The sequence below is a fragment of the Brassica napus genome, chromosome A9 (genome assembly GCF_020379485.1).
Source record: "Brassica napus cultivar Da-Ae chromosome A9, Da-Ae, whole genome shotgun sequence".
NCBI classification, from domain to species: domain Eukaryota; kingdom Viridiplantae; phylum Streptophyta; class Magnoliopsida; order Brassicales; family Brassicaceae; genus Brassica; species Brassica napus.
Window position 1 is genome coordinate 3,096,751 of NC_063442.1, and position 13,731 is coordinate 3,110,481.

Here is a 13,731-nt window from a genome sequence, read left to right on the forward strand (position 1 = left end):
TGGATTTTATTTACTTCTCCAAATCTAACCATAGCATTTTCGTGCTGAAACAAATTAATATTTTGAATTTTTTTTTTGAATTTATGCTTTTGATTTTTGGCATACTAATTTAGATTGTTCATGATATCATTTTTGGATTATACTGAATTATACATATTGCATTAGTTCAGTTTTTCATCTTAAATATGTATATATATATTTTCATAATTTTCTTGTATAATTTGATTTTGTGGATTTATAAATGTAGTAGGAAAAACTGATATGATGATAAGTACAAAAGTTTTATAAATGAACATTATCGATAAAATTTTCAAAACTTATGAACGGATATAAATGTATACAAAATAGTTTTGTTTTGTAAATTACTAAATTCTAAGCAGCTTTATACTTTAGATGTATTGGAAAATGCTGCATGTCATGTCATGTCATGTTTGTTACTTATCTCATATGACATGTCAAAACAAAATAAATTTATACATAATTTAATCAATGCGTTGATTATTAATAAATTTTGTTTGAATCAATACTATTAAAAGGGAATGATTTTGAAAAAATCTACCTATGAAAGTTGTTTGGACATATTACTTTTAAATTTTTTTAGACTTACCATGTATATTATAACAATAATTGACAACCTTTTTTACCCTATACACCCCTTATTATTACTCTAACCATATAAACTGTATACATTATTATTTATACATAACCATTAAAACCGATTGCTAAACCACCCTACCCAAACAAAATACATTACATGAACTAAAACCAAAGCACAACCTATTATAACTGTTACGTTAACGAAATATTCATTTCTCTCACATACTACCATCGACTACAAAACACGTTACATGTAAGACACTACACTACATAGAAGCTTTATACAAGATTTGGGTGTAAGATTATATGATTCAAACACTAAATTTCATTAGTGAAATAATCTTCAAGATTATATGATTCAAACACTAAATTTCATAATTATGAAAAGCAAAACAAAACTAAACTCGCGCTTTCAAGCGCGGGTCAAAATCTAGTTTGTTGATTAAATGGTAATGTATAAAGTTTGCTTCTTTGTCAATTTGGCTAAGTAGAAATTGAACCGATTAATAATTACTCTTTCTGTGTCAAAAACTGTAAGCGAAGGAAGAAGAGAAGACACAACACCGTTCGTTGATTCTAGTCGTCGTCTTCGCACAACTAAACAAAAGGTCTCTCCTTTCTCTTCACTCTCCTCAGAAGCTTTACTGACAATACAATTTCTCTTCCCATTGTTGGTTCAAACTCGTTTTCTCGATTAAAGTTGTTTCCTTTTTTAACTCATTCTCACTAACCCATTTTAGGGTTTGTGTTGCTTCTGCTTCTCCCTTTCTCAAGTTTGGAGCTTTGGCTGAGATTTGGCTTGTAGGGTTTGTTATGTTCTCGTCTGATTTGTTTTGCTATTTTTGGAAACTCTTCCGTGGGTTTGAAGAAAGGGTTAAACGATGGAGGAGATCAAGGTGGAGAACGTGGGGAACGAGTGTAGGGTGAGGGGTGAGGGTCTTCGTAAGGCGTTGGACAAGGTTAACGCTCATGCTTCCGACATACTTGTCTTTAATGTTCAGTGGAAAGACTTGAATGAGTATGTGGAATCAGTCCAAGGCAAATTAGAGGAGAGGTTCAGGGAGTTAGAAAGGTCAAAATTAGAGGAGAGGTCCAAGGAGGTTGAGTTGAAAGGTCAAAATTTTGGACTTGAAGAGAGGGTTAAAGTGGTTGAAGAAGCTGAAGCTAAGGTTGCTGATTTGGAGATGAAATCTGATGGGGTTCGGATGGATGTTGAAGCAATGAAGAAAGAGCTTAGCTTTCTCACGGAACAGGTGGAGGTTTCTCTAGGCAAGTCTAATGCAGAGGAAGCGAGACTGTCTCGGCTTAGGCAATTGGTGGAAGAGTGTGAGGAAGAGAGAACGTTGAAGGAGAGTCAGCTTAATGAGATGGTGGAATCTTGGAGAAAGACTCATGTTGAGCTTGGTTTGAAAGGTGAAGAGCTAGCAAAGATGGAGACTGATCTTGAGAAATGCCGTGATGATGTTAGCGCAGAGATGGAGGTTTTGAGTAGAACTCAAACTCACAGGAGAGAGTTGGATGAGGAAGTTGAGAGGAAGACAAAAGATCTCACATTGGTTCAGAAAAAGCTTGCGGAATGTGAGAAGCTGTTTGAAACAAGCACCTCAGAGCTGGTTAAGACTCAGGGTGAGCTTGAATGTAAGCGAGAAGATTTAGGACAGATGGAAGCTGATTTTCAGAGGCATCGCGTTAAGGTCATCACAGAGAAGGATGATTGGGAAAGGACTCAAACTCACAGTAGAGAATTGGAAGAGGAGATAGAGAGAAAGAGGAAGGATCTTACAATGGTTCTTGATAAAATTGAGGAATGTGAGAGGCATCTAGAATCGGTGGAAGAGCAATTAGATTCCCAGCGGAAGCTGCGTGAGACACAGTCATCTGAGCTTGTCTCTAAAGAGAAGGAGTTGCAAGCACTTAGTCTGGACATTGACTTGAGGGAACAGACTGTCATATCCCTAAATAATGACATGGAATCAAAAGCCAAGGAGTTGGAGAACGTTCAAAAGCTAATTGAGGAAAGGAGTGCACATTGTGAGTCATTCAAGTTGTTGATTGAGGAACACAGTGAAGAACTTGTTTCTAAGGAGAAGCGATATGATGAGATAACGGATGATATTCGTAAGTTATCCTTGGAGATTGTCTTTCAAGAGAAGACATTGGGAAGAGCTCAAGCTTTTATTAAAAAGCTCTCGGAGAAACAAGATTCAGCAGAGAACAAAGTGGATTGGACAGAGAAAAAGCTGAATTCGACGAGAAGACATCTAGAAAGATGCATTGCTAAGCATAAGTCAAAGAAAAAAGAGCTTCGCTCTGTGAAGGATAGATACAGAGATTGCCTCGAAGATCTGGATATCAAAGAGAAGGAGTTGAAGTCTGTAGAATCAATACTCACTGAGAGAAATAAACAAGTTGAGGAAGGAGAAAAGATGATGCAAGATTTGAATAGCTCCATTGAGGAACTTATGGGACAGCTCAAGTTGAAACAAGAAGAGGTTTGTTCAATCAACAAGACCATCACGGAGTGCTCAGGTGAGTTGAAGGCTAAGATGAAACAACGTGATCAGGTTCAGAGCTCACTTACTGATCTTATTGCTGAGCTCAGTTCTGTCAAGAAAAAGATTCAAGACAGCTTGAAAGAGTTGCAATCTAAAGAGGTGGAGTTGAAAGATAAAAGCTTTGCACTTGAGGAAAGAGCTAAAAAGGTTGAAGAAGCAGAAGCCCGGCTTGTTGATTTAGAGAGGAAGTCTGATGGGTTTCAGATGAAAGTTGAAGCAAAGAGGAAAGAACTAAACTTTATCAAGAACCAGGTTGAGGTTTCTCTAGCCGAGTCCAATGCAGAGGAAGTGAGACTATCTGAGCTTAGGAGATTGGTGGAAGAGTGTGCGGCATAGAAAATATTAAAGGCAAGTGAGCTTAGTGAGGTAGTGGAAACATGTAGACAGATGAAGACTGATCTTGAGAGATATCATGCTCAGGTCAGCGCAGAGATGGAGACTCTGAGGAAGTTGGAGGAGGCAGCTGAGAGGAAGTTGAAAGATCTCACGTTGGTTCAAGACAATATTGCGGAATGTGAGAAGATGTTTGAGACACGGTCATCTGAGCTTGTCTCTAAAGAGAAAGAGTTGGAAGTGCTTAGTCTGAAAATTGACTTGAGGGAACAGACGGTCATGTCCTTGAATAGTGACATGAAGGAGGCTTGCCAACGGATGGAGAACATTCAAAAGCTAATCGAGGAAAGGAGTGGACAATGTGAGTCACTAAAGTTGTTGTTTGAGAAACACAATGAACAACTTGCTTCAGCTGAGATTGCGCCTTCTCTAACACCTGGTACAATTGTCTCTCTAGTACCATAAAGATAACATTTTCAGTTTTGTGTGTGTTGTCTTCAAGTTATTCTTTATAACCTGATCCCATATAATAACAGTAGAGGTCTATTTTGAGTCCTGTGATGCTTATTGAATTGTTTTTTGTTTTGCAGTCAACAATGTGCTATCATTGGATGTGAAGCCTGAAGAACCAGTCAACAATAGTGTGGCTTCTCATTTTCCTAATGAAGATGCTATTCTCAGGGACATTGAGGACTCAACATCTCTATCGCTGAACGAAGTCTCTACTGAACTTCAAATGTTTAAAGATCCAGGCAGGTTTGTTCTAACATCTGTCGAAAAGGCACTGACGGACGCTAGTGAGAGAGGAGAGTTGAGTTTAGAAGAGCCTATACTAATGGCTTTGGTTCCCCTTCTGGAGGAGCTGGCACGTGTTGGTATCTCTACTGATCCTGGTCTACAGTCTGATGCAACCAAAGTGGCACGTGAATGGGTTAGGATGATGGGAGCTAGTGTTGAAAAGTCGCAGCTTGAGGCTTGGGCGTTTCTGCAGTTCATCCTTGCATTTGGATTGGTGAAACAAACTCAGCCGGATCAAACTCTACAGCTTGCCTCTTATGTTTCTCACTTCAAACATGCGCCAAAGCTCTTTGAGTCTCTTGGTCTCACTCATGCCATCCCAGGTAAGTATTACTTCTACAACACATATGTCGCATTGGTGTGTTTTTTTTTAAACTCTCTCTGCTCTAACAAAGATCAAACTCTTCTTTTAATCTCCACAGGCTTTGTCACAGAGCTCCTAAACAAAGCCATGTGTATTCCTGCAGTCCGGTTTATGTTTTACTTCAAGGTGGAGAACAACTTTTCTCCACTGGAGATCTTGAAAGAACAGATCAACAATCTCAGACGCTCAGCCAAGGAAAGTAGAAGATATGAATCACAGGTTAAAGCCTTCTCCAACCGATCTCTTCTTGTCAAACTGTATATTGTCTTTGATGGTTAACTTTGCAATCTATGTTTGGCTTATAGGCCGAAGCTAACAGAGATGCTGCTATACTGAGGGATATGATGGAACTCATTGAAGACTTCAAGCTTGAAATGGACATACCTGTGGATCTTATCTTCAAATTCATGGTTCCTCGGGAATTTCAAATTCAGAACCAACGTATTCAATCAACGCATATGCAGGCTTCAGACACAGTTTTTCAAAACTCATGCATTGCCACTGATGTCTCAAACCCAAGCCTACCAACAAGCTTTAGTGCTGTGCCAAATCAACCGGTAGAAACGTATGAAGCTGGTGGTACAACTGGGTTCCAAGGTCAATCTTCACATCAAGCTGGTTTTAAACGTCCAAGGGGGGTGGAGGATCCTGAGGGTTCTAGACTGGTGATTAGACCCTGCATCAATCGACCACCAGGCTTTGGCAAATTCTAGTGCTCTATGTCTCAAGTTTAAGGCTATAACTAGCTAAGTAGTAGGAAGTAACTAACTAGAAACATCTTTTGTTTCTTTGGGTTTGATAAAGTCTCAGCTATTGTGGTTTAGTAAGCTCCATGGTTTCTCACTTAATGGATTTTGTTATGGAATTTTGGAGGCTGCTATGATCTTGAATTTTAATTATTAATGCAACAAAAGCTCTTTCGAAAAGTTGTGTATACATTGATGTCGTCTCCTTCATATTATTATGATCTGTAAACTTTTTGAAACATAAATCTCAATGTGCGGATACTTGGATTAATTCAAATCAAACCAGTGGCTAACACAAATTATTAAAGAAATTGTTATACAACTGAAAATACTCTCATTATTTCACAGTTTACGATCTGTATTCATACACACGGTTTAGTAAAAGGAAGTTTAACCGATAATTAATCTAAGTTAACCGGGATACTCTAGTAACTCTTACGGTAAATTAAGTCAACAAAATAAATGAATTACTAATAATCATTGATTTTGGAAAATATAATACTAAATTGATTTGGAAATCCAAACAAATATATATTATCTAGCTTCTTTTCATCATTATCTACAACACAGAAGCCACAAGACAAAACAGCAGTTAAAAACTCAAAAGCAGACGTGAAGATTCATATCATCAAGTTCGTTCGTGTTGTGAATTTCTAGGTTTCGTTTCTTTTGATTTGTTTTTTTTTTATGGGTGACTTGATGGAGAAGGCAAGGAGTAGTCTAGCGCTTGTTGATCTAAGCAAACACAACTTTCACCGAACCCTAGATTCTCTCCAGGAAAGCGCTCATTCTCTTCTTCTCCTTTCCGTTCAATGGAAAGAGATCGAAGGGCACTTCGATTCCACGAAAGGCCTTCTCGAAGATCGAGCCAAAGAGCTACAAGCACGCGAGGAATCACTCAATGGCCGAGCCATGGAACTTGAGGACAAGGAGAAGGAGCTTTCTTCGGTTCATGACTCGTTCAAAGCCAAAGTGGATGAGTTTGAGAAGATGGAGGTGAGGTTTCACTCGGAGTGCAAGGAAGCTTTGGAGACAAGGAAGGCAGAGTTTGAAGGGTTTACAAAGAGAATCGAGTCCATGGAGAAGGAACTAGAGCAGCAGAGAGATCTCAGACATGAGTTTGAGCCACTTGTTTCAATGTTGGGTAAAGACAAAGGCTGCTCAAGTGTTGCAACGTCTGTGGATGATTTGGTTAAGAGAAATCAAGCCTTGGCGAGAATGATTCCGTGTTTGGACCCGGCAAAGCTTGTTTTGGATGCTATACAAGCGTCTCTTAAAGATTTTAATGATAGTGTTGTTCTTAAAAGTTGCACCGTTTTGTTGGAGAAACTGATGGAGATGAATCTACCTATCACATGGGAGGTGAACCAAGAAGCGACTCAAATTGGTATTAACTGGATAAGTATGGCAAAAGCTAACACAAACAATGACTCTTTGGTGTTATGTTGCTTGTTGTTTCTGGCTGCTTATGGTTTGGCCTCTGTGACTACTCGTGAAGTGCTGTTAACCCTTTTAGAGCGGTTCCTTCTGTATGATCAAGCGCCGAGACTGTTTCGGCTTCTGGAGTTAGAACATAGTGTTTATGGTAATGCTTACTTGACTTTTGACTACTTTTTTAGTTGTTTCCCAAAAAGCTGAAACGTTTTTGTGAATAGGTGTGGTTGAAACTCTAAAGAACAAGGAAGAGTACTTAGCAGTACTGAGATTCATATGTGAGTTCAGGTTATACAAGCTTTGTCCAAGAGGGAGACCAGGAGCCCTTTTGCATGCGTACTTGATTTCATCAGAAAGAGCTGCTAGAGTTCCTTTTGGAACTGTAAACTTAATGGAGGCGCAGGTAAAGCTAAACTCTCTCTCTCTCTCTCTCTCTCTCTCTCTCTCTCTCTCTCTCTCTCTCTCTCTCTCTCTCTCTCTCTCTCTCTCTCTCTCTCTCTCTCTCTCTCTCTCTCTCTCTCTCTCTCTCTCTCTCTCTCTCTCTCTCTCTCTCTCTCTCTCTCTCTATGGCTTATGATGTGTAAGTTGATTAAGCTTTGTTGACTTGTTGTAGAAAGCGAGGAAGGAGAAGATAAAAGCTGATGCAACCATGGCACTTGAGTGCATCCAAGAGAGGAAAGCTGAGCATATGTTCCCTCCTAAGATTCTTAATAAGCTGAGTCTACTAAAGAACGGTGAATCAGCAGCCAAGAGAGCAATGGAACCAGTTCATAAAAGTTCTGAGAATCAGGACACAACCAAACGACAAAGATTAACCGAACCAACCACTCCTACACAGAACTCAACAGGTATGTTGTTGATTCATCTATCAACCTTACTTTTAATACACTCGCTTTAATCAGAACACATGTGTATGTTTCTTCAGGTGAGAAGATTGATGAATCAGGAGTTAATCATCAGCCAGATGGCAAAGAAACACATCCACCAAGCACTGAAGCTAAGCCAAACAATCTCTGTGGCTCCATCAACGCAGACATGTTAAGGGAGATACTAGAAAAGAAACCTCTAGAGAGTGATCTCTCCAATGCTTTCAGATGCACATCAAATCCAGCAAAGCTAGTTCTAGACACATCCATGTCTCTATGTCCTACAAACCTTGAAGGGAGCAGCTACCAATTCAAGCTGCTGATTACTTCAGATAGCTGCAACTTATTGTTGGACCAGCTGAAGAAGCTCCCTGTTCAAATAGGACATCCAGTAAAAGGGGATGCAAAGAAACTTGCTGTTTACTGGAGAGAAAAGATTACAAAGAATAAGAGTGATGAGTTAGAAGTAGTTTGTTTCCTAAAGTTTCTAGGTATCTATGGGATAGTGTCAGAGTTCAAGACCAGTGACCTTCTAACTCTACTGGACAACTCTTATTGGCACACTGCATCTCCTGATCTTTGCCAGTTTCTTGGTTTAGACAACGCCATTACAGGTGATTCTCTTCTCTTTACTCTCCCACAACTGTCAAAAAATAGTACTCTTTCCGTTCTATTAAGATAGATGTTTTAAAAAAAAAATATTTCACAAAGATATATGTTTTATGTTTTCTAGAAGAAATTGTAGACTTTAAGAAAATTAATTGAATTGGTTGAACTACTATTGGTTAAAAAATTATTGAAAACTGATAATTGTAAAAAAATGATGCATTATCTTTAAAGAACATGAGGTAGTATTAAACATGCATGAACTTTGTGAACAGGTTTCATTCAAGACCTCATAAAGACTGGGCATCGTCTCAAAGCAGTTAACTACATATACTCATTTGGTATGTTACATAAGTTCCATCCTGTTTCTGCTATTATAAACGATTCATTGAGGATTACAAAGGAGTCTGCAGAGAAGGCGTTTAGAGACGCAGAGAATGAACCTGCATCACAGGTAAAGATTCATGTCCTTTCTTTGTTTTTTTTTTCAACTCAAAAGAGAGTTATGTTGTAACAACAGTGCAGACTTTACAGGTTGCTGCAATAGACAGGCAGATCAGGTCCTTAAGAGCCGGCATTAAATGCATAACGTGTCACAAACTTGAGTCAGAGTTCCAGCTCGAAGACCTGGAGGAGAGGATCAAGTCGCTTTTGAAGCTTAGAAGAAACGTGTCTGATACGGCGGAACCACCAAGTTTAGGAGAGGTTGGTTCTGTCAGCAGCAACAACACACGTTTGGAACATTCAGCGACAGTTGTTTCCTCCTCTGCTAGCAAACCGGGTTCGAGAGGACAAAAGCGAAGTCAGAGCTCAGTACACGTTGCTTCTTACACAAGCAATCACGTTCCTGAACATGGCTCTTCCCTGAATCAAAGACTGACTTGGCCGGTGGATCATTACGGCAGAGGTTTCAACTCTGACTACAATCATAACCAGTGGACACAACCGGAGGGACCTCCTCAGTATCAGTATCACCAATATTATCAACAGTATGATCCTTATCACAGGAATCATTTCTAAGTGTATTATAGCTTTGTGGGTGCTTTCTTTTTGTTGTTTGCAGCAGATTTTTCTTATCAGACATTTTATGTATTAATCACTGCATCAGATTTTTTCTAATCAGACATTTTATGTTGTAATCATTGCTTCAGATCTTTCTAGTTGACATGGTAATGTAACATTGATGTTGCGTAGATACCAAATGGTCATAAAGTAACATTCTGATGTTCAAGTCAGTAAGCTCATGCTAGATCAGTGAATCAATGGTTAGAAACTCCAAGACGTTCATAAGATTAATCTGTGATCTGAGAACATCTGCATACTAATCACTCAATATTCTCACATTACTAATCACTCAATAGTCTCACAAAAAAAAAGAGTCAAAAATATGGAAGAAAAAGAGAGTTGGAAAACTTCACAATTTTTTTTCAAATGATAGGCTCCTTGTCATTTATTTGTTATAACTGATTTACACCACTGCATTTTAGTTTCATAATTAAATTATTTTAAAATATTAAAACTCAATTGAAAAAATCACCAATAATAATACTTTTATGAAATATTGTTAGCATTACTTATTTTAAGAGTAACATGTACTAATTTTTCACATCTTAAACTCACAGATCACTGCAAGCAAATTTTTTTGCTCTTAGTTAGTGATGGCAATTGGGTTGTCCCGCGACCAAATGACCCGCCCCGCCGCGGTCGCCGTTTTATTTGGATCATTGCGGGTCTGCCCGCAGCGGGCTGCGGTCCTTTGAAGACATGACCAATCCCGCCCCGCCTAATATATGCGGTTTAGCGGTCGGCCCGCGGGACATGTCAATAGCACTATAAATTCCATCGTATTATGATCTTTTGACTCTTGCTAACTATCCATCAATTAGCTTAATCACAACTGCTCTCGAGCTGTCTAAAAAAACCCATGTCCTTGACTAATGTACAGAAAAGAACAAAGGTATCTCAAAACAATACCGAAAAACTTCAATAACACATATCAAATTTGCAAGCTCATCATTATTTCAGAACAACATAAAGCCCAATTAGTTGATATACAAAACAGAGCAATCAAACTGAAAAAAAAAAATCATGTCCAAAAAGGATATTTTCAATGTCAAGATTCTACGATCTGTCAATTTGGGGTTCGAGTTCGTATACATATAATATGATCATATAGCTTGTTTATCTTCTTTAATGGCATCGGTTTTGTTTCTTCAAGTTTTCTTCTGTCTCTAAACAACCTGCAGGCGAAAGAAAGAGTTCAGAGTTGCATGTTCCAAGTATTAACCCAAAATCATGTCAACTCACAGGAGCCAACAATATACCAGTGTTCATCCATGGAAGATCTACTAAGATGAGGAGAAGAAGATAATGAATAACTTAGCAGAATCCAAGATGATTCAAAACGAAGACTAGAAGAAGAGATGTTGATCGAAACTCGGAAGGGACGAAGTGAAGAATCAAAGAACTTTCTGTCGGACAAGTGATCGAAAAGGGATGAAACTCGTAAGGGAAGAAGTGGCTGAATCGAAGAATAATCAAATCGCCTCTCTTTTATTTTGGTTGGTTAAGAGATAAAGTGAAGAACTTTGACGGATCACCCAAATGTCCCGCAAGACCAAAGAAGCCCGTCCCGCGAAAGGCCCAATTCCGCACAAGTCCATCCCGCGAGGCCCGCTGAAAAACGGGTCTAAATACAGCCTGACCAATCCCGCCCCGCAGCAAGCTTTAACGGGCCAGGCCCGCGGGCAATCCTTCAAATTGCCATCTCTACTCTTAGTGTAAGTTCTCATCCAATTTTTTTGCTCTTAGATTTTTCATACATATTAATAAAACATATTAAATATTAACTATTAATGTATTGTTATTGTAATATTTTTCATAATTTTAACCAATAAAATTTTAGTAAACATAATATTTTTTGAAGTTTACAGTTTACTATTAAATAAAGCATTGCAAATATAAAAAAGAGGTTTTTGCCAAAACTAACCCACAACTTGATTTTAATTCCAAACATATACCCAAACTTGAATCAAATGCAAAACTAACCTAAAAACCTAGTGAAATTACAGCTCAGCCCCTTGTGACCAAATAAAAAAACAGAAGCCATTTTTACGAATATAGCCCCAGTAAATCGTCTGAGTCGTCTGAGATGTTGGAAGTCGTCTGGACGACTGAAGTGTAAGTCGTCTGGTACCAGTTTATTTTAAAAATAATTTATAAATCTTGTAAAAAAATATTTTGATGCGTAAAAAATAAAAATCAAGTAATTATAAACAGTTTTAACTGATATAAATTAAGATATGATAAAATTGATTTGTTTTGAAGATAGATGAGTGGAAGTAGTGAATCATGAAATACTTTGGTTTAGGAGTTTGGCAAACATATGTTGTAGTATTGTATGTATTGTTAGGGTTAGATTTTGGAAAACTAAAATGTTTTTTTTCAAAAATTAGTTTTCACCTATATGTGTTTATTTCTGTGTATAGTAAACACTTTTCAAGTTTGATTTGGTTTTATAAAGTGTTTAATTAGATAATTAAGTTTAGGGGTTATGTTTAGGGTGTGGACGACTTATATTTCAGTCGTCTGTTGAATAATTTACCCGGACGACGTATATTTCAGTCGTCCAGACGACTTACTTGTAAGTCGTCTGGAAAGTCTTCTATTTTAGTTTCCCGCTAAAAATATTTAATTTCCCGCTAAAAATATTAAACTCTTTTGGACGACTTACATGTAAGTCGTCTGTTTTAATTTCTTCACCAGACGACTGAAATGTAAGTCGTCCAGGAAGTCGTCTGAGTCAAAAATATTAAATCTAATTGGATTTTTTGTCTCTCTATATAAAGAAAAATTTACACATTCTCTCTCCTCCTCTCAAATGGCTGCAACAAAAATGTAATGTTCATCATTCTAAAACTCTCCAACCTCTCTCTAATCTCTTTGACTTGAAAACACCAAACTTTATATGAATTTTTCAGTTTTGTCTCATGTATTTCTTACTAATCTATCTCTTTTGCAGGTTTTTAATCAAATGGTACTCATCTTCCACTAATTTAGAGGTAGATCTATTAATTTTAGATATGTATTTTTGTGTGTTCTATAAATGTAGATTTATCTAATCTTCCACTCATTTTCTCTATATTTATGTCATTTGAACGGTTTTGAATATGCAGGTTTTTCAGATCTGGATTTGATGTGCAGGTTTTTCAGATCTGGAAAACTTCTGGGACGACTTACCTGTTAGTCGTCTGGAAGTCGTCTGGAAGTCGTCTGGAAGTCGTCTGGACTTCTTGGAAGTCTTCTGACAAAGTCGTATGGACTTCCAGGAAGTCGTCTGGACTTCTAGGAAGTCGTCTGGATTTTTCTGAGCGTTTTGGTAAGTTCTTATGTCTGATTTTTCTTCATTTGGTAACTTCTTGTTGTATAAAGTTCTTACTTTTTTCCCAAACTAAAACTCTCCAAACCCACTCTAATCTCTTTGACTTGAAAACACTAAACTTTATATGAATTTTTCAATTTTGTCATGTCTTTGTTACTAATCTATTTTTTTTTTTGCAGGTTTTTAATTATTTGGTACTCATCTTCCACTAATTTAAAGGTAGATCTATTATTTTTAGATATGTATTTTTGTGTGTTCTGTAAAGGTAGATTTATCTAATCTTCCACTCATTTTTTCTGTTTTTAAGCCATTTGAACGTTTTTGAATATGCAGGTTTTTCAGATCTGGATTTAATATGCATGTTTTTCAGATCTGGATTTAATATGCAGGTTTTTCAGATCTGGAAGACTTATGGGACGACTTACTTGTTAGTCGTCTGGAAGTCGTCTGGAAGTCGTCTGGAAGTCGTCTGGACTTCCTAAAAGTCGTCTGGACTTCCTGTAAAGTCGTCTGGAAGTCGTATGAACTTCCTAAAAGTCTTCTGGCAAAGTCGTCTGAACTTCCTGGAAGTCGTCTGGACTTCTTAGAAGTCGTCTGGATTTCTTAAAAGTTGTCTGGTCTTGTCTACTCAAGTGGAATCCAAGCTTGTCTTTGTAGATGAATGATCTATAATAGTTTTGTTTGTGGTCTGTTTTATGAATTGCATGTATACTCTTTTAGTTGTGATTTTTTTGTAAAATCTGTAATAATGTTTTCCAAGATGTATTAAATGTGCTAACAATGTGTTTACACATTTACAAATCAAAGAAATAATAGACTTCAGTAGCCTTTTTCTTATCTTTGGATCTCTCATATGCAATAATAAACTCCAATGGCCTTTTTCTCATCTTAATAAACAAGAATGTTGGTAAGAGATGGAAACAAACAATAGTAACTAGTCAAAGCATATCATATTTTTTATAAGTTTGCATTGAAAAACTTAGTCAAATTTAGTAAAACTAAGGGAGAGAACATATTTTGTAAATATGAGTTTTACATATCTTGAAGTTAC

The 13,731-nt window shown here is 37.4% G+C and overlaps 3 protein-coding genes and 1 long non-coding RNA gene across 5 annotated transcripts; 3 read left to right on the forward strand and 1 right to left on the reverse strand.

The window, feature by feature from the left end:
* The first annotated feature begins 1,478 nt into the window (after positions 1-1,478).
* LOC125577975 (myosin-11-like) lies at positions 1,479-3,488 on the forward strand. Its single transcript, XM_048740200.1, has one exon. The coding sequence runs from the start codon at positions 1,479-1,481 to the stop codon at positions 3,486-3,488; it is 2,010 nt and encodes a 669-aa protein (XP_048596157.1).
* A 51-nt stretch (positions 3,489-3,539) lies between these two features.
* Positions 3,540-5,360, forward strand: LOC125577976 (FRIGIDA-like protein 5). The gene is made up of 4 exons (XM_048740201.1): positions 3,540-3,924; positions 4,076-4,606; positions 4,706-4,866; positions 4,953-5,360. The coding sequence occupies exons 1-4, from the start codon at positions 3,540-3,542 to the stop codon at positions 5,358-5,360; spliced, it is 1,485 nt and encodes a 494-aa protein (XP_048596158.1).
* LOC111200875 (FRIGIDA-like protein 5) lies at positions 4,980-9,800 on the forward strand. 2 transcript variants are annotated; one of them, XM_048739363.1, is made up of 6 exons: positions 4,980-6,978; positions 7,049-7,230; positions 7,441-7,675; positions 7,753-8,307; positions 8,575-8,753; positions 8,825-9,800. In XM_048739363.1, exons 1-6 carry the CDS (start codon positions 6,081-6,083, stop codon positions 9,317-9,319), a joined length of 2,544 nt encoding a protein of 847 aa, XP_048595320.1. In that variant the 5' UTR covers positions 4,980-6,080; the 3' UTR covers positions 9,320-9,800. The 2 variants fall into 2 exon arrangements, with proteins under 2 accessions (XP_048595320.1, XP_022548033.2); XM_022692312.2 differs by having other exon boundaries at positions 8,834-9,800.
* A 447-nt stretch (positions 9,801-10,247) lies between these two features.
* Positions 10,248-11,018, reverse strand: LOC125577705. Its single transcript, XR_007316099.1, has 2 exons — positions 10,624-11,018; positions 10,248-10,539 (listed from the first exon to the last, which is right to left on the reverse strand). It is a non-coding gene; the product is annotated as an uncharacterized LOC125577705 (long non-coding RNA).
* Positions 11,019-13,731: the final 2,713 nt, after the last annotated feature.

Bases quoted from the DNA above. Each gene is read 5' to 3' on its own strand.
- LOC125577975 (XM_048740200.1), top strand. From the start codon at position 1,479: ATGGAGGAGATCAAGGTGGAGAACGTGGGGAACGAGTGTAGGGTGAGG.
- LOC125577976 (XM_048740201.1), top strand. From the start codon at position 3,540: ATGAAGACTGATCTTGAGAGATATCATGCTCAGGTCAGCGCAGAGATG. The intron at 3,925-4,075 runs GTACAATTGTCT...TTTGTTTTGCAG, and splicing joins TGCGCCTTCTCTAACACCTG to TCAACAATGTGCTATCATTG. The intron at 4,607-4,705 runs GTAAGTATTACT...TAATCTCCACAG, and splicing joins TCTCACTCATGCCATCCCAG to GCTTTGTCACAGAGCTCCTA.
- LOC111200875 (XM_048739363.1), top strand. From the start codon at position 6,081: ATGGGTGACTTGATGGAGAAGGCAAGGAGTAGTCTAGCGCTTGTTGAT. The intron at 7,676-7,752 runs GTATGTTGTTGA...ATGTTTCTTCAG, and splicing joins TCCTACACAGAACTCAACAG to GTGAGAAGATTGATGAATCA. The intron at 8,754-8,824 runs GTAAAGATTCAT...ACAACAGTGCAG, and splicing joins AGAATGAACCTGCATCACAG to ACTTTACAGGTTGCTGCAAT.